The 23,614-nt window shown below is 48.0% G+C and overlaps 9 protein-coding genes across 9 annotated transcripts; 5 read left to right on the top strand and 4 right to left on the bottom strand.

Moving 5' to 3' along the window:
• Positions 1–300: 300 nt before the first annotated feature.
• On the bottom strand, positions 301–3,292 carry F5147DRAFT_582246 (uncharacterized protein; the record flags this gene model as incomplete). The annotated part of the gene is made up of 5 exons (XM_041431642.1): positions 301–1,265; positions 1,394–1,585; positions 1,635–2,029; positions 2,082–2,562; positions 2,623–3,292. Coding segments are annotated over 5 exons (2,703 nt in total), but the record flags the coding sequence as incomplete, so codon positions are not given.
• A 470-nt stretch (positions 3,293–3,762) lies between these two features.
• On the top strand, positions 3,763–4,947 carry F5147DRAFT_777091 (uncharacterized protein; the record flags this gene model as incomplete). The annotated part of the gene is made up of 5 exons (XM_041441942.1): positions 3,763–3,969; positions 4,020–4,441; positions 4,490–4,593; positions 4,639–4,803; positions 4,865–4,947. The coding sequence occupies 5 exons, from the start codon at positions 3,763–3,765 to the stop codon at positions 4,945–4,947; spliced, it is 981 nt and encodes a 326-aa protein (XP_041289445.1).
• A 294-nt stretch (positions 4,948–5,241) lies between these two features.
• F5147DRAFT_777090 (uncharacterized protein) lies at positions 5,242–6,873 on the top strand (the record flags this gene model as incomplete). The annotated part of the gene is made up of 4 exons (XM_041441941.1): positions 5,242–5,317; positions 5,372–5,520; positions 5,572–6,167; positions 6,237–6,873. The coding sequence occupies 4 exons, from the start codon at positions 5,242–5,244 to the stop codon at positions 6,871–6,873; spliced, it is 1,458 nt and encodes a 485-aa protein (XP_041289444.1).
• A 240-nt stretch (positions 6,874–7,113) lies between these two features.
• Positions 7,114–8,993, bottom strand: F5147DRAFT_777089 (uncharacterized protein; the record flags this gene model as incomplete). Its single annotated transcript, XM_041441940.1, has 8 exons — positions 7,114–7,274; positions 7,327–7,410; positions 7,478–7,561; positions 7,608–8,228; positions 8,276–8,437; positions 8,489–8,542; positions 8,594–8,665; positions 8,720–8,993. 8 exons carry the CDS (start codon positions 8,991–8,993, stop codon positions 7,114–7,116), a joined length of 1,512 nt encoding a protein of 503 aa, XP_041289443.1.
• Positions 8,994–9,301: 308 nt separating this feature from the next.
• Positions 9,302–11,433, top strand: F5147DRAFT_777088 (uncharacterized protein; the record flags this gene model as incomplete). Its single annotated transcript, XM_041441939.1, has 8 exons — positions 9,302–9,374; positions 9,425–9,439; positions 9,508–9,844; positions 9,889–10,192; positions 10,243–10,356; positions 10,406–10,450; positions 10,504–10,864; positions 10,919–11,433. The coding sequence occupies 8 exons, from the start codon at positions 9,302–9,304 to the stop codon at positions 11,431–11,433; spliced, it is 1,764 nt and encodes a 587-aa protein (XP_041289442.1).
• A 1,438-nt stretch (positions 11,434–12,871) lies between these two features.
• On the bottom strand, positions 12,872–15,099 carry F5147DRAFT_777087 (uncharacterized protein; the record flags this gene model as incomplete). The annotated part of the gene is made up of 7 exons (XM_041441938.1): positions 12,872–12,928; positions 12,970–13,475; positions 13,558–13,846; positions 14,044–14,088; positions 14,148–14,249; positions 14,314–14,916; positions 14,965–15,099. 7 exons carry the CDS (start codon positions 15,097–15,099, stop codon positions 12,872–12,874), a joined length of 1,737 nt encoding a protein of 578 aa, XP_041289441.1.
• A 703-nt stretch (positions 15,100–15,802) lies between these two features.
• Positions 15,803–18,560, bottom strand: F5147DRAFT_655623 (uncharacterized protein; the record flags this gene model as incomplete). Its single annotated transcript, XM_041433999.1, has 8 exons — positions 15,803–15,909; positions 15,980–16,057; positions 16,425–16,967; positions 17,028–17,388; positions 17,436–17,480; positions 17,530–17,631; positions 17,681–18,361; positions 18,423–18,560. The coding sequence occupies 8 exons, from the start codon at positions 18,558–18,560 to the stop codon at positions 15,803–15,805; spliced, it is 2,055 nt and encodes a 684-aa protein (XP_041289440.1).
• Positions 18,561–18,778: 218 nt separating this feature from the next.
• F5147DRAFT_655622 (uncharacterized protein) lies at positions 18,779–19,620 on the top strand (the record flags this gene model as incomplete). Its single annotated transcript, XM_041433998.1, has 4 exons — positions 18,779–18,819; positions 18,985–19,113; positions 19,242–19,378; positions 19,490–19,620. The coding sequence occupies 4 exons, from the start codon at positions 18,779–18,781 to the stop codon at positions 19,618–19,620; spliced, it is 438 nt and encodes a 145-aa protein (XP_041289439.1).
• A 1,084-nt stretch (positions 19,621–20,704) lies between these two features.
• F5147DRAFT_813356 (uncharacterized protein) lies at positions 20,705–23,035 on the top strand (the record flags this gene model as incomplete). The annotated part of the gene is made up of 7 exons (XM_041443492.1): positions 20,705–20,881; positions 20,934–21,090; positions 21,220–21,326; positions 21,379–21,493; positions 21,542–22,087; positions 22,137–22,594; positions 22,691–23,035. 7 exons carry the CDS (start codon positions 20,705–20,707, stop codon positions 23,033–23,035), a joined length of 1,905 nt encoding a protein of 634 aa, XP_041289438.1.
• Between the last annotated feature and the right edge of the window lie 579 nt (positions 23,036–23,614).

Genomic DNA, 23,614 nt, shown 5'->3' with positions numbered 1-23,614 from the left:
CTAGTTAGATTGCAAACACATTGTGGTGATATCAATTTCAATGCTGAGCGTCCACTCAATGTCACCGGATGCAATAAGGATTGAGAATGCTCCATTGTCCGGAAAAGTGGGCTGTCTATGAGATATCAGGTCTATGAACAACTTCTTAAGCCTATATATTAAGAAATTGGCCGGAAGGTTAATTTGTCTTTATAAAGCTTGCCTGTGCGTGTTTGGCAAGTTCTTGGTACATATGGGCCTGCTGAATTGCATAACACTTGTGTCCCTCCGGTATTGCCTCGCCGGTCGACATGAGCCTTGTCAACCACATGCTTGCTTTGAAGAGGAAAAACTCCAGGGTCCAACCCATTTTGTGTTCGACGAGTATGAGTTCTTCTGCCCATCAGTTGCGTAATGCTTTCGTGTGAAGCCAATGAACCCTGTAAACTGTTGTGTCTTGAGCCTCGGCTCGAAATACTCGGATTGAAAATACATACATTTATTTATCCAATCACTGCTGACTGAATCGCCTTGTATGTCTAGAGACCAGAACCACGGGAGAGTTGCATTTCGCTGTCCCTGGGCATTCGGGTCTGCCATGGCAGCAGTTGTTTTGAGATGGCATTTTTCCATCCGGAGGTACTTATTAAGTAGGCCATGAGCTTCCAGGTGTCCAAGTTGTGCCCGACATTTCATATAAATCATGGTGTTGAGTCGGATGACCTTTTCCACTGAATGAACCTGCGTCCATGCCCTCGTTGACTTTGCTTGTGATTTAGCTGGACGCACTGCGGTATGAAAGAGCACAGCCTTATCCACTAGATGCATTCTGATCGCTTGCAAGGCGTCGTTGGCCTGACCTTCCCGAAGTGCAATTTCTTGACCAAGGAGGTGTTCAACACCTAGCTCCGCACAACGTGCTACGCCGATATTAGACGGCAGAGGGATCATGATCTTCTCAGGGTAGAAGAGATCCCGCAGCTGATGTCCATGGGCTTCCGGTTCAGATTCGGTATCACTGCCATCAATTCCATCATCTTCTGAATCGTCATCTATGAAGTCCAAGCGGATATCTCTAATTTCCTCATCAATGTCGAAGCTCTCGCCCAGATGAGTCGCCGCCACAATGGTGAATTCATCTATCCGACTTTGCAACTTTGTCCGGTGTCTGCAAATGTCCAAGGTTTGGGTCTCCATAGGGTGTCTGCTGAGCTTCCGAATATCCATAGTTAGTGCTATCTGCATTTCTTCTATGGTAATACCGGATGCAATCCATGTAGCAGCACCTCGTTGCGCATTTCCACACAATCAGCCTGCTCCGGAAGACAGCAAAGCTAGCTCCTGTTGCTTCCGCATTGGTGCTGGTCAATGTAATTGGTTTTGCGGAGCGGATGTTGAGGGAGCAGAAACTCACCCCTCTTTAACTGCACCTCAAATATATCCATCGCAGATGGATCGGCAACTCGACATGAATGAGCATTTCGGTCTTGTTCCTGCCATGTTGTGACCATGTTAGGATCGGCAGTTTCGTTGAGCTTGTCAAATGCAGCAGCGCTTTCTGCCACTCCCTTAATGGCTTCCTTATATTTCTGGCAAAGAAATCCACCTGCATTATGTGATCAGAAAGTCTTCATCAAGGATATTTGTGACTCAACTCATGCGAATCATCTTCATAAAATTGGAGTCATTCATCTGGTAATTGAGACACTCTTGCCAATGGGGAGTGGACATCCCTCTCGCGGCAGGAGATATAATATTCAGAGGCGCCCACAATGTCTCCATGATTTCGCCATCAATCCTAGTGGCGCCAGTATTAAATGTTGATGCATACCGGACATAGCATTTGTCTTGGTGTCCATGAACATGCCAGAGGCCAATGCCCGGTATGATTTCCATTCCAGAAGGGATGCTCAAATGAAGGCTCTTGTTCACCCGACGCCAGAAGTGTTTGTTATACTGACAATTAATGTCATAAAATGTGAAAGCTTGGCTGAGTCCATCAGTGTGGTGGCTTAATGTGTGACATAGTGCATAGTCCATATTCATTTGCCTAATCACGGACGTCACCCAGTGAATCAAATTTGCGGGATCCTGAAACATACCGTTCGCCCTTTTGAAAATCCACAACGGAATGAGGCATAAAACAGCCGTGGTGGGCGCACGCGCACCCGCCTATCCCAGTAGCTTCTAGTTTGTGTCGGGACACATTGGCCTGGTTGATGGCTCGGTGATTATTGCACTCGGAAGGTTGAACAACGTCATTCGCAACGGCTGGATGAGCCTTGTATTGGTCTTTGGAAACCATGAAGCATTGTCCATCTGTCAACCAGACTTCGTCTTCTGGATGAGTGGGATAAAGGTGCTCTGCTTTGAAGTTGCCGTCCATGACCAGGGATCGGGCATATAGCCAACTGGGATCATGGGGATTTCTATCGGCCGGCAGTGGTGTGTTAATGCCGGGCTGCGGGCAAGCCGGGCAAAAGAGGGCAAGCTCCCCGGGTGTCGGCCGTCTGCTCTCATAAGTGAACCCATTCCATTTAAGCAGCTTCAGCTGTCGCCATTGCCATGCTACCCTCATTAATTCTCTGTAACAATCCTGTGAGGAATTGAGATTCTATAATTATGATATTCTATGCGCAACACGTACCGGGACTAGATGCGGAGATATACTTGACGTCATTCTTCTCAACTTGTTGTAGTAATTCATTGCCGAAGTTCCGCATTCCAAGTTGTCCAATGCAAAACCATCCAGCACCAGAAAGGTAAACGCGGTCTTGGGTCGGGTGAAGGATGCCGGAAACATGCCCATCTTGAATAATTGCTTGTCAGGTGTGCAAGCATTCAGACATTGACAAAACCTTATCATGATAGAATAGACTCTGGACTTGTCAACAACTGTGATGCATTGCTTGCGGTTCAAGAATGGAAGCTCCACTATGGTAGGGAAGTCCTCTGCCAGTTGATATATGGGCTCGTCGGTGTCCTCCCATTCATGAATATCCCCAAGTGCTGGACAAGGCATTCCCTGATGCCCAAGATAAATTTCCATACCTATCTTGGTCAGAGACATTTCCTCAAAAAATCCCCCATTCCATTTGGCTATCTTATGGAAAGGCAGTCTCCAGTGCTCATTTCTGCAGCACTTCAGACAAAATACCGGGTCGCCGAGGCAGTTGTAGCACCTATACACAGTGGACTTGGAGCCACACACGCAGCATTTTTTGTCTTCAGGTGGAGCCTCTTGTTCATGGAGGATCCTGAGATAATCGTTCATCCGAAATTTCCACTCCTGGAGATAATCATTTGGACTCTGGGATATCAATCAGCGCGGAATGCATGGTGTAAATTTTGTAATGCACCTTCGTCTTCTTTCTCCCTGACAGTACGTTGAGGGCACCAATTGGTTCCTTATCGCCAAAGTCATCATGGTCAGCATTGAAATCGGTGGACCATCGATCCCATGCACTATCGGAATTGTGTTTCTTGGGAGACTTTGCTGGAGAGGATTGCATGGATGGACTGGATTTGACTGGGCACCACTTCCCTTTCAAGCCACGAGTGGTCTCCTTAGTTTTCCATGTCACCCATTGCGCCGTTTCCCGCGGAGCCAATGTCCTTACCCTAGACTTGCCCATGTAGTTACTGAGAACTTGTGTGAATTTGAGGACGGTCAAAACTTATATTCTAATTCATGGCTCGCTTAATAGCCGAGGTCAAGCACAAATAAGGTAAAGGTTAATATTTAAACACGACCCATTCAATCTGTAACCTTGTTTTTCGATAATGTCAGACCACAACTCAGCCTCTGATTCAGAGTCCAACAAACAACCTCCAGCAAATGAAGAAGAGATTGCTGTCCTGCAGTCTTATCTCGAGCAATGGCACTCAGCTGCTTCATCGGAGCGAAAGAATATCTTGAGAGCGGCTACAATGGAAGCCCGGACAAAAGCACCAGTGATGTCAATTGTACTGTCCAAGGCTCGCAAAGCGGTGCGTTGGCATTGATTTCTTTATATGATGCGCTCCTCATCAGCATTCAGACATACGAGACATGGTTCCGGAACCATGCGAAGGCCAAGAAACCGGGGAAACCCCCCATCAAGATGGGGCAGAAATGGACTGAGAGAAGTGTCATAGACACACTCCAGAAGACGGAGCTCTTGAGAAAAATCGAGGACGAGACTGGTGCCAAACCTGGAACAAAGGAGATGATGAACCATTACACGGTTCACCTGAACTGGCTGATGGCATCGCTTTCACTGGAAGACCTTGAAGAAGCCAAAGAGACAGCCGATGAATGGAATAGTCAGGGCATTCCAGACAATGTCAAAGTGGAGATCGCAAGAAAGAAAGGCGATGTTATGATCCGACACTTTGCATCGGAGATGTGGAACCACACCAGGATCAGGGTGTTCGTGTTGTCAGCTTGGAAGGATGGGGAGAGCAAGGTCCAGGTGTCTGGGTGTGTTTTCAGACCATTGGGATCCGCAACTTCTCACGCTCCAGACAGACATGACTATAACCAAGAGTTTGGTGGTGCCGAGTCGTTCATGAAGACTCAGAACTGGAAAGTGATTGAGCCAGAATGGGACGCATATGCTGCAAGTGTATTCGGTAAGCCACCTCAGTATGTATCTGGTGGAAACTAACTGTTATAAGAGGGCGATGTGGACGAAAATACGGTTGCTCAGAAGAGGGGTAGACAGGACAACACGTATAGCCTTGACATCGGAGATGATGAATATCCTGTAATCCCTGCATATGAGTCCATGGATTTAGATACAAAGAAGGCAGTCATCCGGGCATTTTTGACATGGCATTACAGTGGGTTGATTTCCTTCTTCTGTTACGCTGACCGTCGGTCGGCATGTGCGAACTAGGATAGGTCTTCTCAGCGACGGCTCGAGTGAGCCTACTGAAGCCGAGCGTGGTCTAGCCTTGACGGAACGTCAAGGATTCCTCCGGTGATCTCAGTAAGACGGCGCTCGTCGAGATGCAGGGCTAGCGGATACGTGCTAAGTCGTATGGGGGCGACTTAGAAGTGCGGTCTCACACAAGGAAGCTGGTTAAGGCTTAGATGAGCAAGTTCTGGGGATGAACCTAGTAGATTAAAGTAAAGTCTAAGTACGATAATCTGTGTCTACTTATAGGGAAGTACTACAAGTATTCTAGCTCAGTCTGTAATCAATAGTATATCTAGGATTTATGATAACAAGACATGAGGTTCAGATAAGATACATGAGGCTTAACCTCTGATCAAGCATGCTGCACCAAGGGCAGCTGCGCATAGGTACAGGAAGCGCCAAGCGCGCTCCGGATCTTCATGAAGCGACATGCGGTATGCATGCGCTGATCTAGGGTGACCATGAGGCGTACAGCCTCCATGGATCAGGTACAAGGCCATCTAGGCCAGGGGTGGGTCATAGCGCCAGGGGCGGGGTCACAGCGGTCCAGACCGCTATCTTTGTAGGCACGGGCGGCGCACCGCCGTGCGGGGAGTCTAGCAGAGCAGGGGCAGGCATAGGCAGAGCTGGGGCTCCAGTAGGTGTTACAGATGCCTGTAACATCTTCCAGTGAATTTAATGATCTAAGCAATCTGAAGGGAAGTGTTGCGGGGACCTCAAAGTCTCTGTACCATGGAAATATGTGATACCCAGGTACAACAAGATCATTCCCGTACAATATCTTCCGGATGGTCACAATCTCGCTGAGCCATCGAAGTTAAGGCAGGTCCACGCCACAGAGTTGTTACGGTTTTGGCATAGCAGACAGGAGGAAGGTGAAGAGCATGTCTTTGAATTCATAGGATGGTGGGACAATGATAGTGAGGACATCGTCCTTGCAACCGAGCAAGATGGGCGTGTCACTAGCCGGGCATGGCCTATCACCCAGATGAAGAAACCATCAGGATCAAAGTCAAAGCAGCCTGGTTATCATGGGCAATCTACTGCTGGACACGCTTCTGGTAAAAAGATGAAGGACAATGAGCCAGCCGCTGCACATCGTTCCGGAGTCAAGGTAGTGAAGAGCACCTCATCTTCAACTCCCCAACACAAGAGCGAGAAATCCAAGAACACACTCAAGTCATCCGAGGAGGATATTCACTACACAGGGATGGTAGCTGATGGGTCTTCTGCTGAACCATCCGAGGACTCGGATGATGATATGCCACCTCCCCGGAAAGGAAGGTGATTGGAGGGGAGGAACTTGCATACGGGGTCACAAACGCACGGCTACCAAGTGGCTCTCATGAGTAGCAATGACTCTGAAAGTGAGATTGAACAGGATGTCCCTCAAAAGGCGATTGCGGCTTCAGGCAAACATGCCAGGAAGGATATGGCCGTAAATATCAAGGCTTGGACCCCCGATATAAGCTCGACGGGGAGCAGGGCACTGGTCAGTCAAGAAAAGGAAGCTGTTAAACATAATGCAAAGGTTACTGCACGCGATCGATCTAAGTCCGGAGTGGCAGAAGCAGTAATTCCGCCAGTTTGGCTGGTGGGACCAGCCTCCTGGGCTGGTCGCGGCGCGCCTGTCAACCAGGCAAATGTCAATCGTGAAGCTTCCGCATCAAACAGAACGGCGACACATGCAATGCCCATGGCATGCCATCTGACCAGTGGTGAACATGCAAGGAAAAAAGGAAGGAAACGTCCTGCCGAAGAAACTTTAGAAGAGTTGCCTGCGAAACAGACAAGAAGCCGAGGAATTGTAAAACCGGTCACTGAAAATGTGAAAGAGCCCGCAGCCAAGAGACTGAAGAAAAGGGTCGCTGAGGAATCTATGGAAGAATCTCCTTCAAAATGTACCCGGAGCAAAACCTCTGACCACCTTCCCACGGCACGTGCGCACAAGCCAAACTCCCGATATGCTACCGACTATGTAAGAACTTGAGCACAAACAGATGTTGCATGTTTGTTATCATAACTCTCTCTTCCGGATATAGAGACATGGACATTGTACAATTTGTTTGTATGGTAATACATAAAGCTACTACTACACGGTTCTTTGCATGAATCGATTATTCAAGTCATAAATCTTCTGAAAATCAACCAATGTCTACTCATCACCTTGCTGAAGGTTTGTTATCATGGCATCCAACGGATCCATAATGCACCTGTGGATGTCCAGCAATCAGTAGATTGCAACAAGATCTTCACCGAGCTCCGTCACTCTGTCCCGTGCTTCTCCGTATCCAGCAACGAGCCTCCGGTTCGCCCTCAACGTACCTGCCGGAAGTTGGTCGGGTATGCCAGAGGGATGGTCGGTGACCATATTCTGTGTATCCTCATTCCCTGTTGCAAATATATGTAAGGTATAATCATTGTACAAGTCAACATGACTTACGCTGTTTAGTTCCGATGCTGTTCAGTCGCTGGATGGCACGGTGCATCGACTGACCGGCCTCCTGAAAAGTGTTCCATTGGGACGCTATATTTGAAGACGGTGAGCAAGCTGCACAATTAGCATCATATGCAGCATATCTGAAAACACTCACATCCAGCGTCCGACGTCAGGTCGATGACTTCCGGTATCTCTATGCTCATCGGCTCATATCTTTTTTCGCTTTCTGATCTCTGAGCTGCAATGCGATTAGCGACAAATATAGCATATGAGATATAACTTACATGCAGATGACGATGTCAAGTCGATTATATCGAGCCCATACATCGGTGTCGGACTGTGCATCCGGCGACCCATTTGTTTGTTTGAAGGGTCATGTCCGGATACAACATCCAGGTTGTCGGCATCATCATTTCCCCATCCGCAGTCATAAGGGTCCTCCAGATTTGCGACCTGGGACACACCGTTGGCATCCTCCTCGTACTCCCATCCGCAATCATAAAGGTCCTCTGTTGCAACACTGGAGATGGGTGCCGCACCATCATCTTGCTGATTCCCCCATCCACAGTCGTATGGATCTTCTTCATCTCCGAGAGTCATCGACGAGGCTGCGGGTTGGATCTCCATTGCATCCTCCCATCCGCAGTCATAGGCATCTTCTTCCTCAACCATCGGCAGACCCGGTCCCAGGCCTTCTTTCTTTGAATCATCCTCCCGTTCAAAGTCTTGAGGAACTTCCTTCACTCCTGGTGTTTCGATGTCCATCCGATCCTCCCATCCGCAGTCATACAGATCTGCTTGCTCTGTTGGGACCAAACCTGGGACGATATATTCAGCAGCAGATTTGTTCTCCCAACCGCAGTCATAAGTGTCCGTCATTGGTGATCCAGCGGTATCATCCACAGCTATTCTGCTGATTAGTTCCATCCAAGCTGGATAAATTGGTACTCACATCCATCCGGTCCCTCATCTTCATACATGGATTGATCCATGGAACCGCCATTCTCCTGTATGCGACCGAGAGGCGACCGGTCCAAGTTGGTAAGTCCTTGGGATCGTGGACCGGCCGTTGCTGTCATGGCATGACCATGAACCATGTCAAGGACATGGATATCTTCAACAATCTTATTAGAATATATCCAGGCTGTGACGGGATGTGACAAACCTGCTAGCATGCTTGTAACTTCATCAAATTCTCCGAAGAAGCACATGTCATATCCTGCGTTGTAAGGTCAGCTTAGCGATACAAGTCCGGCCAGAATTAACATACTTATGTCCCTGTTTGCGATGGGATCGTTTGTCCACTCTTGGCTCAACCGTACCTTGTCAGCCAATTTATATTCTGCATTGCGCGTTTTTAGCAATCCCGGATCAGAAGCTTTGAGAGCTGACTTACGTTTGAACCTTATATAAGGTTCCACTCTGATCAGGCCCTTAAATCTCGGTATCTGGAAAGGCATGGGTGGAGTCCATGAGTCTAATAGTGTGTATCCACTCCACCAGGCAAGCGGCCCTTCCAATTTGTGTTTTGCTATCTCCAGAGAGTTGCTGCACATGGATCTGTGGGAGTCAGAGGAATTGTCATAGCTACTGTGAGAGGTAGCACTGGTGGCCGAGTCACCATCATCCGAATATACTGAAGTAGCAAAACGAACGTGTTTTCCAAACATGACTGTTTTGTGTGAAATAAGGAGGTCGGGGAAGGATTACAATGCGCCAAGATATACTTAGATATGTGGATCGCCCGACTGTGCCACTGTGGCAACGGAATGTGTGGGACAATGATCACAGAAGAAGTTGTATTACATAACTATGTTATTAACAGGTCCACAGCACTGTGCTTCGACAATGGCCATGCGTTCTTGGAAATGCCCATAACCGAAGTATCGGTATAAATCCCGAGACTTGTGAAAAATAATTGAAGTCATCTTTCTTTGCGTATACCATCACCCGTTGCTCACTAGATTCTATATATGTTATGACTCCTTTGGAAATTGCAAACAACACTCTCCAGGCTACACTCAAGACTGTACAATCGTTGATGAAGCGTTGTATGAAATTAAAGGAAAGTGATCCAGGCACACTGACATGATCGGATGAGATCGCCAGACGCCTGGTGAGTTTCGCTCCACCAGATCTGTACCGTATTTTTGGATAACTAACTCAATTTGGTGCAGGCAAAAGATTTGAAGCTTTATGGGGGGAGTGCTACATCGTTCTCCCCTCAGCTGCTATCCTGTGCCGCCGTAGTACGGGAGCACTCCAAGGCCGGCATCTTTGTGTCATTGCTTGACTGGAAGACCGTCATAGACAACGACCCGCGCATTAAGAGTCACCCGTGGTTCCACAAGACCGTGGACTACCACTCCTCCACCTTTGCCGAACCCCAACTCACCACGGCGCTGGTGGACTCCACGGTAAAGACTCTTGTGGAATCAATTAGACCCCCTCAGCTCGGCTCATGGAAGGCGACACAACTGGTTCCATCGGCTGGTAATGAAGTGCTACCAAGTACGCCCAGGTTACAAACTCTGGGGGTTCCGGTAACAGAACTAATGATATCAGACATCCAAAGCAGTGCTCCCCCCCCCCATTGGAATTCCAGCCACCAACCTGCCTGCCATGTTCCATCGCCCCCGTGATGGTGAGACAGGGTATCCATACGGCTGGAAGCATGAAGACAGAGACAACCGCACAGCCCAGGAAGACGAAAAGGAAAGCGGAAGAGAGCGACAATGATGGCAAAGAAGCGGAGGTAGCGCATGGACTCACACCAACTCCCATTTCCCGGAAGCCGATTCGCAAACGGAAGAAGAAGTTTATGTTGGATGGAGGAGATGACGGGGACACTGGTACCATCCATGTTAAGGTGGCTCTGACAGTATATATCTGTTCATTGCTCACGAGAAATTGATATAGCAGAAGACATTGTCAGTAAAGACATTCAATGCTGTGGCTCCGGATGCCATATTAGCAGACACCTCCGCAACAGAATTGGTGGACAAGAAAGGTTTTTGGGATGAAAAAACTAGGGTAAGTCATCTCTGCCTCGGTGATGCGGGTCTTACTTGCACCCATCTAGCCTGCCGGATGGGGTTTGGATTCCAACATCGCCACAACGGTGGAGGTAGGTAGGCAAGCAAATGTATGCGGTCAATATTAGCTTAATGCATGGTCCAGCTTTCTGTTCGCTACCACTCCCGGAAATGTGACAAATGTGTCAAGTTGAAGGTTCCTTGCATTGTTCTCCCTGACAAGAAGTTCGGATGCATCAGACTAACCTGTGCAAACTGCGATGGGATGAAGATTGCCTGCACGATCAACAGCGCTGGTGTCTGGCAGAGGTTGCAAGTAAAGGTGAAGGAAGCTGTTGGTGAACCGAATATCAATCCTCTTCCCAAATGTCCTAGGACATGTGCGAACAAGTCACGCCCTGCCGCCAAAAATCTGGCAAAATCTGCTCCAGCCAAGACCATGAAACCAGCCACTCGTTCATCCACTTGTGTGGCTCAGACTGTTACTGTGGATGACCCACTGAACGGTATGCCTATCCGTGATATCATTCAAACTTATTAAACTTTTTTCCCTAACTCAGAACAACCGACGGACTTAAAGCCTAAGCATCCGGCTCTGCTAGCGCCCCAAAACATGCAGTCGTCGGACCCTTCCAAACCATCGGAAATGGGACTCCCTGCAATCGTTTCAATGCCGGCTCCATTGCAGCCACCAGGACCCACCAATCTCCCAGAGCCTGAACCCAGCGGAAAAGACATCTTGCGGAGCATCCAGGACCTTGGCAGGAGATTCGATCTCCTTGCAACCAATGAGTGGGTGGACGTGTTGGATGCAAGGGTTGATTCGGTGGAGGACAGGTTTGGATGGAGGCTGATGGTGCTGGAGAAACAGATCACTGCATCAGATGTGCGTTGGCAGTCGGTCATGTCATTGATGGGTAATCTGTCAATGTCCCTGCAAATCCATAAGAACGATCCGGCCGCTCACCGTCCTGGCTCCTCCGATGGTACCAAATATGCGCCGCAAAATGCCCCCATTGATGGATGCCTGGGAATCTCGACCGTTGGTAGGGAACACACCCATGAATGCAATTAGTCGGTTATGCTGGATGTAGAAGGTGACGATGGGACATCGGCATTCAATATGAGGCTCACCTGCGCCCCACACCTGCAAAATAGGAGGGGTGAATCGTTACCAGTGGCATGCACTGAGTTCATCTTGTTTCCTGTTTTCGTATTTCAGAGTTACATGGGATTTGAATTGATTTTTATTACAATTGTAGTGCACCAGCCCAGTTGAATTTGGTATGAGAACAAATGCAAAGATATGTGCTCAGATGGTGCAAACGGTGCACATGAGATGATAGACGATAAAACGGGTCATCCACCATATTTACACCGGCAGGATGTGAATCCAGATATTTTGACATAAACCTATAGACTCTATTCTGATGCTACTAAAGCATTCCCCGTGCCCCCGAGTGTGGCCATACATTTGTGAGCACAAAATGTCAGCCAAAACCATTCCAGACCCTTACAGATACAAGGGACGTACAATTCCAGAGGGACGTACAATTCCAGAGGGACGTACAATTCCAAAGCATACCCTCCTGCACTTATATCAATGCGATCAATGCCATTGTTTTTAAATTTAAACTAGAATAAAATTCATGAATAATACCTATGCATGTTTCTAGGACCATTTGTCTCATGTTCCGAGTTCAAATATGCTCGAACTATGTAGCTGAGTCCATCCGTTATGCGTTCCGGCACCATCCAGGGGGAAGTCTTCTTGTAATCATCAGTTTAGTCTATCCATCAAGGTTATGGGCCGAGGGAATCTAGCATCGGCGAGGAAGATGGATGGGCCCAACCAATGATATCCAGAACCGGACCTAAGACGAAATCAAAGCTCATGTGCTCAGTGAATTTAGTATTTCCTCTGTCCCAAGTCAAATTCACTGATCCCATGACCCTTTTCATCGCAAATGATCCCAGCTAACTCATTCTCGGAGATAGAGACGGATGAGCCGAATCAATCATATCGAGCACCAAGACCCACCAAACGGACTGATTCTGAAGATTTAGATATCTGTTTAGGTCGGAAATTGAATCTCCTATCATGCGCAGGTCCTTTATTTATCATGGAATCTTTCGCATATTTCTATTCAGGGACTCCCGTTAGGCAGCCTTTTATGTCAAAATGGAACTTCTCTTGAGTAAAGAATAACTGGCAAACAAATACAGCGCTAGGTGTCAACCAAAATTTGAGCCTTGGTAATTCAGCAACCCACAAATGCAATTTGCACCAGAGATGATGATATGTCCCGCCTTCCTTTGTTGGCATTGCGAACTCAAATATCAAACTTGGAATGTAAATGCAGTAAGAATAGTCAACTACAGCATTAGTATCCAAAGTAAAGCATATAAACTAAGCAGTCACAAAACAGTATGAAATTACATGACACCGGTCCAACAACTTACGTCGATCCGACAATCTACCTATCGGACATGGTGGATGGCGTGCTGGACAATCAAGAGGATTCAATTGAAGCTTCCCGAAGAACGGGGGTATCCAGAGGATAACCCATCTGCATAGCCGATGCGGATGTTTTGAGGCAGCCTTGCACACCTGTCGCGACAGATGGGTCCCATGCATGCGTCCACCGTCTGCCGACTGTGGAGATACCCAGATCATCGACACCACCAGTACATGGAGCCATGCTGGAAGCTGAGCAGTCGGGTGCTGTGGAGGTGCATAGGCAGTGGTGTTCACACGAGGTCTGTGGGCTTCCAGGTCGTCTTTGTGGTCCCGGAGACAATTTGTCAAATGTCCGACCGATGATGACATCGCCTTCCATTGTGCATCGGAGGAATTCATGCGTTGCTCCAACGTTGCCAGCCGGTGGCCAAAGACTTCCTCCACTAAAATGACCTTGGCATCCAATGCATCCACCCGCTCATTTGTAGCGAGGAGGTCAAACTTGCTTCCAGGGTCCCGGGTGGCCTGCAGAATGTCTTTTGCAGTTGGCTCGGGCTCCGCCAGATGGTTGGCTTCCATCGGGTGGATGTCCTTTGGATGGTTGATCATCATTGGCGTGGCAATTGGTGGGGACAGTGTCGCTTCGGCAGGAGCCACTGTCAAATTTACCAGTCATTCCTCAACATCTAAAGAAGTTACAAATGAGTCGAAGTGCAATTCTGGTGCAGCTGCACTCACTACCATGTTCAACAATATCTTCCATAACATGGGAGGACGAAGGCACTGCCGGAATGCTCGGTACAGCCTTTTGGAGGGTCCTGTGCTCACTGCCATGTTTGACAATATCTTCCATAACATCAGCAGCTGAAGGTACTGCCGGAATGCTCGGTGCAGCCGGTGAAGCTTTTTTGAGCATCTTGTTGACTGCTCGGACCTTGGGGACACGTGACCGGGAGCGCTTGGGAGGTTCGGCTACTCGTGCCACTGCCTTTGCTTTGGCTTCAGCCTGCAACCTGTCCCGGACACCCTACCATTTATTGCACAAGTCACCTTTGTCTTGTCACAATTGGCGCAAGCGAGTCGCGTGCATCCAACTTTTTTGTCCGGCAGAACAATGCAAGGTATGCCTAATTTCTTGCATTTGTCACATTCCCGTGGATGGTAGCGAATGGAATGCTGGCATGGGTCAATATGTGCTGCCGTTGATAGGTCAAACAAACATACCTCCACTTCTGTGGCAATCGTTGAATCTAGACCCCAATCACGAGGCTGAAATATTTGTATAGTTAGTTCTACAGAGCACCGAGCCAGAGCTGGAAGTCACTCACCCTAGTTTCTGCATCCCAGAAACTATCATCAGAGGCCGTGTCAATCGCGTCCTGAGCTTCCGGGTCTAATACCTTTTCAGATACCGCTGACAACAATGTTTCCTTGGGCAATGTCAGTGACCAGCTGCATCGGCGATTTACTATGAGGAACGGTTACTAGACCTACCTTTGTAGTTCCATTCTTCGATGACTTCTTGATTTTTTTCAGATTCTGCTTGCGCGATCTAGATGGGGACCTGGGAGCGTCCGCCGAATCGGTATCATCTTCTTCAGCCTTTCTCTTCTTGTCATTCGTAGGGTGCGGAGTAACCTTGACCTTGTTCGACATATTGCCTGGCATGAAGAGCTTGTACTTCGTTGTTGCAGGTGTAGCAGAAGCGACTGATGGAGCAAGAGGAGTCAATGGTTCCAGCTCCAGAGAGGCCGGCAACAGGGAGAGCGGTGCCAAGTTGGCTTCCAGTGTGGGAGCTTGTTTTATGAAAGGATGGACGGCAGCAGGAACAGTGAGAGGCTTAATTATAGATGACGACCCGGTAGCTCGAACCTTCAAAATAGGAAGAGTTCCAACTGCAGTGAGAGGACGGTAGTCCAATGTTTTGTGGAAGTGTGGATGGCTCTTGATGCGTGGATCATCATCGACCATGGAGTTCCAGTCGGGCAAACTCTCAAAAGCACCACCCTTGGAGTATTGACGCACAATGGTTGCACAGGACAAGAGCTGGGGGGAGAATGATGTTGCACTTCCCCCATAAAGCCTCAAGTCTTTTGCCTGTGCAAATTTGAACAATCAGATGAATGTAAATGAAAGTAGACTTACAACGTGTCTAGCAATTTCATCCGATAGCTTCAGAGCTTCTGGATCGCCCTGTTTTAAGTGGATGCAACGCTTGATGAGCGATTGCAAAGTCGCAAGCGTGGTGTCGAGCACGTCATTTGCTACTTTGGGTGTCATAGCGGTGTTAAAAACAAACAAGTTTGTTGAATGCAACTACACGGCAAGGACAGAAAGGTGACACTAAGAATTTGCACAAGTATCGGAATTTATATAAAGGTTGTCGGTTGTGGATGTTTCCGAGAAAGTACTTTGTGAAAGCACGGTAATGTAGACTCGGTGTAATTACATTATGACATAATACCATGCTTGTCGCTACCATTGTCCGATGTATTTGGTTGCCTCGCCTACAGCTATTAACACATCAACACCTTGGATTGAACTATCATAATCAAATAGGTCTGTTTGTGTTACCCTCCTGCATGTGGGTGTGGATGATAATGCCTTCAGTTTCTCTGCCGATGGTAACCATACAGCAAATCTGAGGCAGCAGAATACCATTCAAAGAACAAAGGATGGAATTGAGTGGTGAGATGCATTTGTTCAATTATCATTGCAAACTCCTCCGAAGTGGGGAAAGAAACTTGATCCGGAGTGAAATGTAAGGGTGTGAAATGCATCGGGGAACATTATCGAAGGTAGCAAATGAGCTTCCAGAAGTCCTTGAGTGGAGCAGTGATTGCTCGGCGGAAGTTCGTAATATCCAGAACAACATGCATTGGGAGTTCAGCTTGGTACCACAAGATATCTGATTAAATGATATTTTCATCAAGACCTTAGCATGCTGTCCGGTAGCCGTTGTATTTATCACCAGCCCCTCAGATCACCGATGATGATCCATATGCTGCGGGCCTTGTCGTGATGCTTCCCTAACAGCCGACTGAACCCAGGCATCCGTAGTGTCCGAGATAATCTGAAACATCTGCGCAGCTGCATCGGCACATATCAGTTGGTTCGTGCAAGATATCATATGGACAGGACATCCAAGCCGATCACATACAAAGAACGACCAACTGGCTAAATTCCCACAGGGCGGGAGGTGTCATAACTGACTTCAAACTTTCTGGCAGTAATTCCTCTGTTTTGGATATGGGTGATTCAATGATAGTCCACGTATGTCTCTCGCATATTCCGAGCACATTCCTGGATTGAAGTTTTCATTCGATCACCGAGATTACATCTTTACATTTGTTACTAAGCAAAATTCAACCTGCTTTATCTACCAAAATTTTAATGAAAGTGAGGTCAAATTTGATGCCAGAGCAGAATGCAAATCAAGGGAGCGCCATGAACTAGTTATGCGGCCAAGATCTACTCCTGTGTTCTGACAGGTTACATGCTGGACAACGGGGAAGATGCAATAGAAGGCTCGCGTATATAATGAGGATCCGGGGAGTATGTCTGCCGCCAACGAGATGTCGAGGTCTGGGCATCACCTTGCATACCTGTCATAATGGACTGGTCCCATGCATGGGTGTACTCCCTGCCTATGGTGGAGATGCATGGGTGTTCATCACCGGCAGGATTATTTGTCAGCCACAAAGTGATGGTTGGTTCTGGCAGGTGCTGGGGTGTGTGCGCATTACCATGGGCGCGAGGATGATGTGCACCCGGATTGTTGCTGTGCACCTGTGAGGACATAGACAGATTACCGATCGACTGTGATAACAACTCCTGATGCGCATTAGATACGGTGAACCGTTCCTCCAGCGTCGTCAGCCTCAGGCTGATCCTCCGCTCTACCGAATCTACCCTCATATCCAAAGCATCCATCCGCTCATTGGTTGCCAGGAGATCGAATCTCCTGCCAAGGTCATGGATGCTTTGCAATATGGCTCTTGCGGTGGGTTCAGGCTCTGAGGGGGTAGCTGGTACGGATGGTAGGACTGGTGCTGGCATGTCGACCGGTGGGAGTTGCAGAGATCTGAATGGCTGCATATTCGGTGGCGCCTTCTCCGGCATCAAGTTCATTGGTCCTTGCTCAACCTCTGAGTATGTCGTCAAAATACTTGGTGAGCAAGTCGGAAGGATACAATGGATGCGCCTACCAATCGGTGGATTGTCCGGCACAACTTTCTGTAGGACAAGCGAGGATAAACATCTGGAAAGTTTAGTTGTCTTCGCAGGAGTGGATATGAAAGGTGTTGTGACAGCCGCACGTGACTTGGGTGCACGTGTCCTGGAACATTTGAGTGGTGCGTTCACGCCGGTTTTCATCGCAGCTCCCTGCGCCTTTGCTTGCAGCCTCTGCCAGACACCAGCGCCGTCAATCACGCAGGTAATTTTCATCTCATCACAGTTTGCACAAGCGAGTCTTGTACACCCGAACTTCTTGTCAGGCAACACAATGCATGGCACATCCATTTTGATGCATTTGTCACATTTGTGGGGATGGTAGCGAACGGAATGCTGGAATATGTGAGGGCATATTTACTCGAATGCGATTGTCTGCCTACCTCTACCGCAGTAGCAACTGTGGCATCTAGACCCCATCTGGCAGGCTGGAGAAACCCAAGTAAGACAGTAACCCCAGCTACATAGACGACTTACCCTGGTTTCTGCATCCCAAAAACCTCTCTCGTCCACAAAGTCAGATGGGGGCATGTCTGTCCGAGCGACAGCATGGCTGGCCTTCACCGACAACGCCCTCTGCTGTATTAATGCACATTAGCAACAAACAGATAAATGTTCTCAAAGTCACCTTAACATGAATGGTACTGGTGGCACTCGTCTCCTCATCATCCGACTCAAACTTTCTCTTTCGTTTCCGAACCGGCTTCCAGGATATCCAGCGTGGTTGGGGTTCGCTGTCGTCCATTTCCGTTTTCATTTTCTGCGGGTTACCAGTTGGTGGGAAGGCCCGCCGTACCGTTCTGATATTTCCCATGTTTTGTCCGACAGTCATGGGAGGCATTAAAACCGGTGGTGATGGTTCTGGTATGACCATAGGGGTTATGGTGCTTCGGACGCCAGACATCATGGGTTCCACAACTGGTGCAACAGGAGATAGCCACTCAGATGTCCTCGGTTGCACCTCAGGGACAACATGGAGTGACTGAATGGGATGCGGGGCCTTTGATGCGACAAGATGTTGAGGCGTACAGGTTTCCACGACGGTCCCGTTCATTGAACGCGGCTCCGGCGGGACTGTGGATGACGACATGCTGGGTTCTGGTTCTGCGTCGGGATGCGTGAGGGAGTAGATATTCTTGTGGAACAGTGGGTGCATCTTGATGTGCTGGTCGTTGTCCGTCACGGAGTTCCAGTCGGGCAATGATACAAATTTTCCAGCTTTTGAATGCTGCCGTACTACGGCTGCAAAAGACAGCAGCTGAGGGGAGAACGATGTGGCGGTTCCCCCGTAAAGCTTCAAATCTTTTGCCTGCGCCAAATTGAGTTGTTTATCCAAAAATACAGTAACAATTGTAGGCAGCGAGGCTTACCACCCGTCTAGCGATCTCATCCGAGATTATCAATGCGGCTGGGTCACTTTCCTTTAATTTCATACAGCGCTTCATCAGCGATTGTACAACCTCAAGCGTGGAGTCGAGGGCCTTGTTAGCAATTTCCGAAGGTGTCATTCTCAGTATTTACAGACTGTAGTGGGTGACTGACAATGGTATACAAAAAGAAAGATGGGTTCAATGATTTTTTATTAAGTCTCGGGACTTATATATACCAATCCGTCAGTCATGGGTCTTTCCGAGAACGCATTGAGGCAAGACAGTGTGGTCGGGTTAATATAATGATGACGTAATACAACTTCTTCGGCGATCGTTATCCCACACATTCGGTTGCCATGGCTGGGTTGTCCAAATATGGGAGCATGCTTTGCGCGTGGTAAGCCTTCCCCGACTTCCTTATTTCAAACGAAACATTCATGGTAGGCAAACGTGTTTGTTTTACTAAGACCGCATGTTTGGATTCCGGCGACTTGGTGACAAATGCTTCTTACAGGCTTCCTAATTGTCATAGCAGCTATGACTGTTTTTCTGACTCCAACAGTTCCGACACAGATCGAGTCTTTGGATACAGCTCAACGCATTGGATGGTCACAATGCTCGGTGGCATGGATCAGTGCCATTATGATCTCATGCATTCCACCCAAGCCATCGGTAATGCCAAGATTCAACGGTAAGTCAGCCTGCGAATATTCAAATCCGGGCGTAGTAGGAACTCCCACGCAGGATATAAATCGGCGGAGGTGCGTCCTACCTTGGATATATTCTTGAAGATATCATTGCCCTTGACATGGTCCACAGACATGACATTGCAGCAACAGCTGCTTCATCAGCCATGGGATATGCAAATTCTGGATCATTTTCTGACATTGATATCTCAGAGGAGAGCTTAGTAGGACCATTTAACCTTACAGATGAAGATTCACAGCCAGATGCAGGTGAATCGCAGATAACTCGGATAGAACTAACTAGCTCTAGAGAAACACATGATATCACTGGGCCATCGGATCCTTGTGACTGATTGTGGCATGATCCCGTGGATGCTGAAGATGTGGCTTCGGGCATTTCTGTGAGTGAAAAAGAAAGAAGGTACAACTGGGAGAAGCCCCTGTACAATGCCCAAATCCCGGAAGGGGAAGACAATCCGTACGCCTCTGGATGGGCAGTGCAGAAAGGATGAATGTGTTCTGACGGAACGGTGATGAGATGGAATGCTAAGTTATAGTATAGATGGGGGTTGCGGAAGGGGCGGGAAGTAAAGTCGAGCCATCCAAGGTGGGCCCATAAGATAGGGCGGGCGGGTGGGACATGACGGTCATCACCGGTAGTGACAGGCGGGCCATTATGTAGTTTATGGGAATGGAGTGAATTTGCCAAGATGGGCGGGTGGGCCAACATCATATAGTATAACAATGAATTGTTTGTCGACTGGGGTAATAGTCAATACAAGGGACCAGTGGGCCAGCGATGAAGGGCTTTTCAATTGTCTTTCCTATGTGTTTAAACCTTGTTTATGTCTTTACCACTACTATGTTCAAGCTTGTTGGATTTGTTTGTCTCCTACATTACCTAGTACTACGCACCATATCTTAACTTAGACTTGTATACTAGCTCTACCTTTGTTCCAGACCCAGACGGACGGACGGATCTGGAAATTCAAATTCCTATATGCCCTCCGGTGGGCAGGCTATTGTACCCGGTACAGGCGGATGGCCCAGATGTAGACCCAACCGATACCTAGGTCCTCATCGACGACAGTTGGGACCCGAATGATCATCCTATTCTGGCCTTCGGCTTGTGCCAACAGTTGGGACTGTGAGCATGGTTGGGAAAGGCCGATCCACCATTGCTTCTGGAAGATCCTGTATGGCTGTCTGGGTATCCAATGCACGACATAGCACCATTTATGGGTGAGAAGTGGATTAAGGCCTGTTGCGGTGCATCCAATATAAATCACACCACCTCTGATTGCGTCAACAGACTATCAAAAGCATTTGCTTCCGACCATTGCTGAAGAGCCGTGTCCACCGCAACAGGCCTTAATCCACTTCTCACCAATAAATGGTGCTATGTCGTGCATCGGATACCCGGAAAGGGGTAAATCGGTCGATGACAAATTTCCCAGGCACAGCGTATTCTCACAGAAAATTAATTTCCCAGTCACGGGGTGTGGCTGCGTGGCTTTCTAAGTTAGTGCGCTGTTGCTGCTGCAGTGAGCACTCACTGCAGTCACCGCTCGAGACACTATCACTCTTGTTCGTCAGATGTCTGGACCGCTCCACCTGAAACTCAACTGCATTGTCTTGGGCGATGATCCTCGCCATATTTTCCCAGTCAACATTGAGCGGACGAAGACTGTTGGTGACCTCAGAGAGGTCATCAAAGACAAGACAAAGCGGCAATTTGACGATGTTGACGCTCACTGTCTTGAGCTATGGAAGGTGAGTGATCTGATGCCTATGATCGGATGTTGATAATCTGATATTCTGGAAGGTCGACCTGCCCGTCAACGAGACAATTGAGCACAATCTCAACAATCTTACACTTGACCCAATGAAATCCCTATCACCTGTGGATGAAATGGTCAAGATTTTTCCCAATGCTCCTCCGCACAAGTATCTGCATATTATTATCCAATACCCGCCTGCCGGTGAGTTGTCTTTCAATATTACCACCCTTTCCTCCTTCTGATAGTGGTATGACTTAGTGTCTTCCGGACCGCTCCACCTGAAACTCAACTGCATTGTCTTGGGCGATGATCCTCACTGTATTTTCCCAGTCGACGTTGAGTGGACGAAGACCATTGGTGACCTCAGAAATGTTATCAAGGACGCGAAGAAGCCAGAGTTTGACCATGTTGCCGCTGACCGTCTTGAGCTATGGAAGGTAAGTGATCTGATGCCTATGATCGGATGTTGATAATCTGATATTTTGGAAGGTCAAGATCAACTTGAATGATACACACTTCTGCAACGTGATCATAGATGAAGGCATCGAGCTGCACCCGTTAACCGAGCTGTCCGATGTGTTTGCAGATGGAATAGAGCGCGGATGTATTCATATCGTCGTATGACATCCTGCTGTTGCACGACACATTCCAGCTGTTGATCGACGAATCGCTTATCTCAAGAAGGGCGTGGGTACTCTGTCAGCTGGTGCAACACCATCCGCATTCTCTACAAAGCAGGACCAGCAAGAGTACCTTTGCAATCGTCCTCACAGAGCCGCAGACCCTCTTCTGGTTACTCTTCTTGAGCCTATCTTCACCGAGTTCGTGGACAATTGTCAAAATCATCAACCGACTGTCCGAGACAACGACTTTGTTTTGCAACTTTCGGAAAAGATGGCCTCCTTCTATCCCAATGAGCTCACGCGGATGAATACATTCCGGCAAGTGCTCTGCGACTACAGTATTATACTCAATGCTTCTATGGTTGGCTTGACAGGATGTACGACGGACAGACATCTTTTGTCTACCAACAGAAAGTTTGTGCAGGTGATAATTGAGGGGAAGAACAAGATTGGAAGTGGCACTGCCAAACCATTTGTGGAGGCGATGTTGTACTACCACAAGTTTATGGAAGACTCAAAGATTGAGATAGCAAGGCTCAGGTCTTTCATTCCATGCATCCATGTCATTGTCTTCGGTTAGTTCATTTGACCAGATTAATAAAGCCCTATATTGATCAAAACTAGGGGCATGCATCGGCTTTGCAGGCTCTGTTTTCACAGAAAAGGTCCAGTCCAATGTCCTGGTCCCTATCATTCCTCTGTTTTGGCATTCAACAGACCTCCGTATGCAAGCGATGGCGGCTCGTACTTTCGGGGCTCTCAAAATTGCCGTCGACAAACTTACAAATCTGTACTCCTGTCCAATCCTGTCCCTTGAACCCGAAGATCCATATCTAAAATGTCCTTACCCTCGGAGTTATACCGATTCAACCGGTTACATCCAGGAATTCTCGTATGATGAGACTCAAATCCTCCAGGATCAACTTATCTTCTTTGGGGAAACCGTCGGTGATGTGGCCGGGAGCAAGATATGCATCAAGTTCGTTAGGCACTATTCCCCTCAGGCCCACAAATTCTGTGCCAGCAAGGGGAACACTCCCAAACTTATCGCCTACAATTCTTTACCCAGTGGCTGGAATATGGTGATTATGGATGCCCTTGATATTGATAATGATTGCTTTCCGCAATGACCTGGCTCATATTGACTGCTCAGTGAGATAGGTGTTTTGGACCGTCAGCCGCTGAAGGATGCCATCACCTCTCTCATCCGGGAGTTACACGATCACAATGACGGCTACGTTCATGGCGACCTTCGAGATACCAATTTCGTCGTGCGAGACGACAAACACTTCATGCTGCTCGATTTCGATTGGGCTGGACCGATCTGGAAGACCCATTATCCTATGTATGTCAATCAGAAGGATATTCGACGTCCTGACGGTGCGTCAGATGGGCAGAAGATTGTGGCGGAGCATGACTTGGATATGCTGAATTATCTATTTCATCCTGAGCAAGATGACAGTCGGGAGCCAGCTGCAAAGCACCGCCATATATTTGGTGAAGGGTCGCTAATGGCCATTTGATTCATTTATCATTTGTTGTATCACCAACAGTCCACTTTGCTTAATACCAGTCTGTTTTGTTTTTCATAAAGCTATCATACAATGACTTAGGGAGAATGGCAACATAGATTAGTATCTGTTGTATTGTAGCTAGCCAATTCGATTATTACCGATGCGCGTGCCATGCATGAAATTGGACATACCCTGCATTGTCCTTCCGGACAAAAAGTTCGGATACACGCGACTTGCATATGGTTATCAAACTGCATCGCAGTCTTCGGAAGCTGACTGAATGCATGTCCATAGTTTCAGATGAGTCACTCGTATGAATCCGGTGCGATGTATTATAGATATTTGGCATGCTACAGCTTTCGGATGATGTCCGCAAGCAATGACCATCACATGTGCATTGTCTTCACATACGCTTTGGGATGCAAATTATGATCATATGAAGATCACCTGTGCAATCAACTGCATCGGTGTCAGGAAGAGAATGCAAGCGAAGGCGGCCGCGGCCGCATCAAAGCCATCCGGAACACGCATTCAGAAGTTTTGCGCGATCTCCAAGACCCCAGCTAGGAGAACACTTGCCCAATCCCC

Source organism: Suillus discolor, assembly GCF_016758755.1.
Source record: "Suillus discolor strain FC423 chromosome Unknown F5147scaffold_55, whole genome shotgun sequence".
Lineage (NCBI taxonomy): Eukaryota > Fungi > Basidiomycota > Agaricomycetes > Boletales > Suillaceae > Suillus > Suillus discolor.
This window is presented reverse-complemented; position numbering and strand designations above follow the sequence as displayed.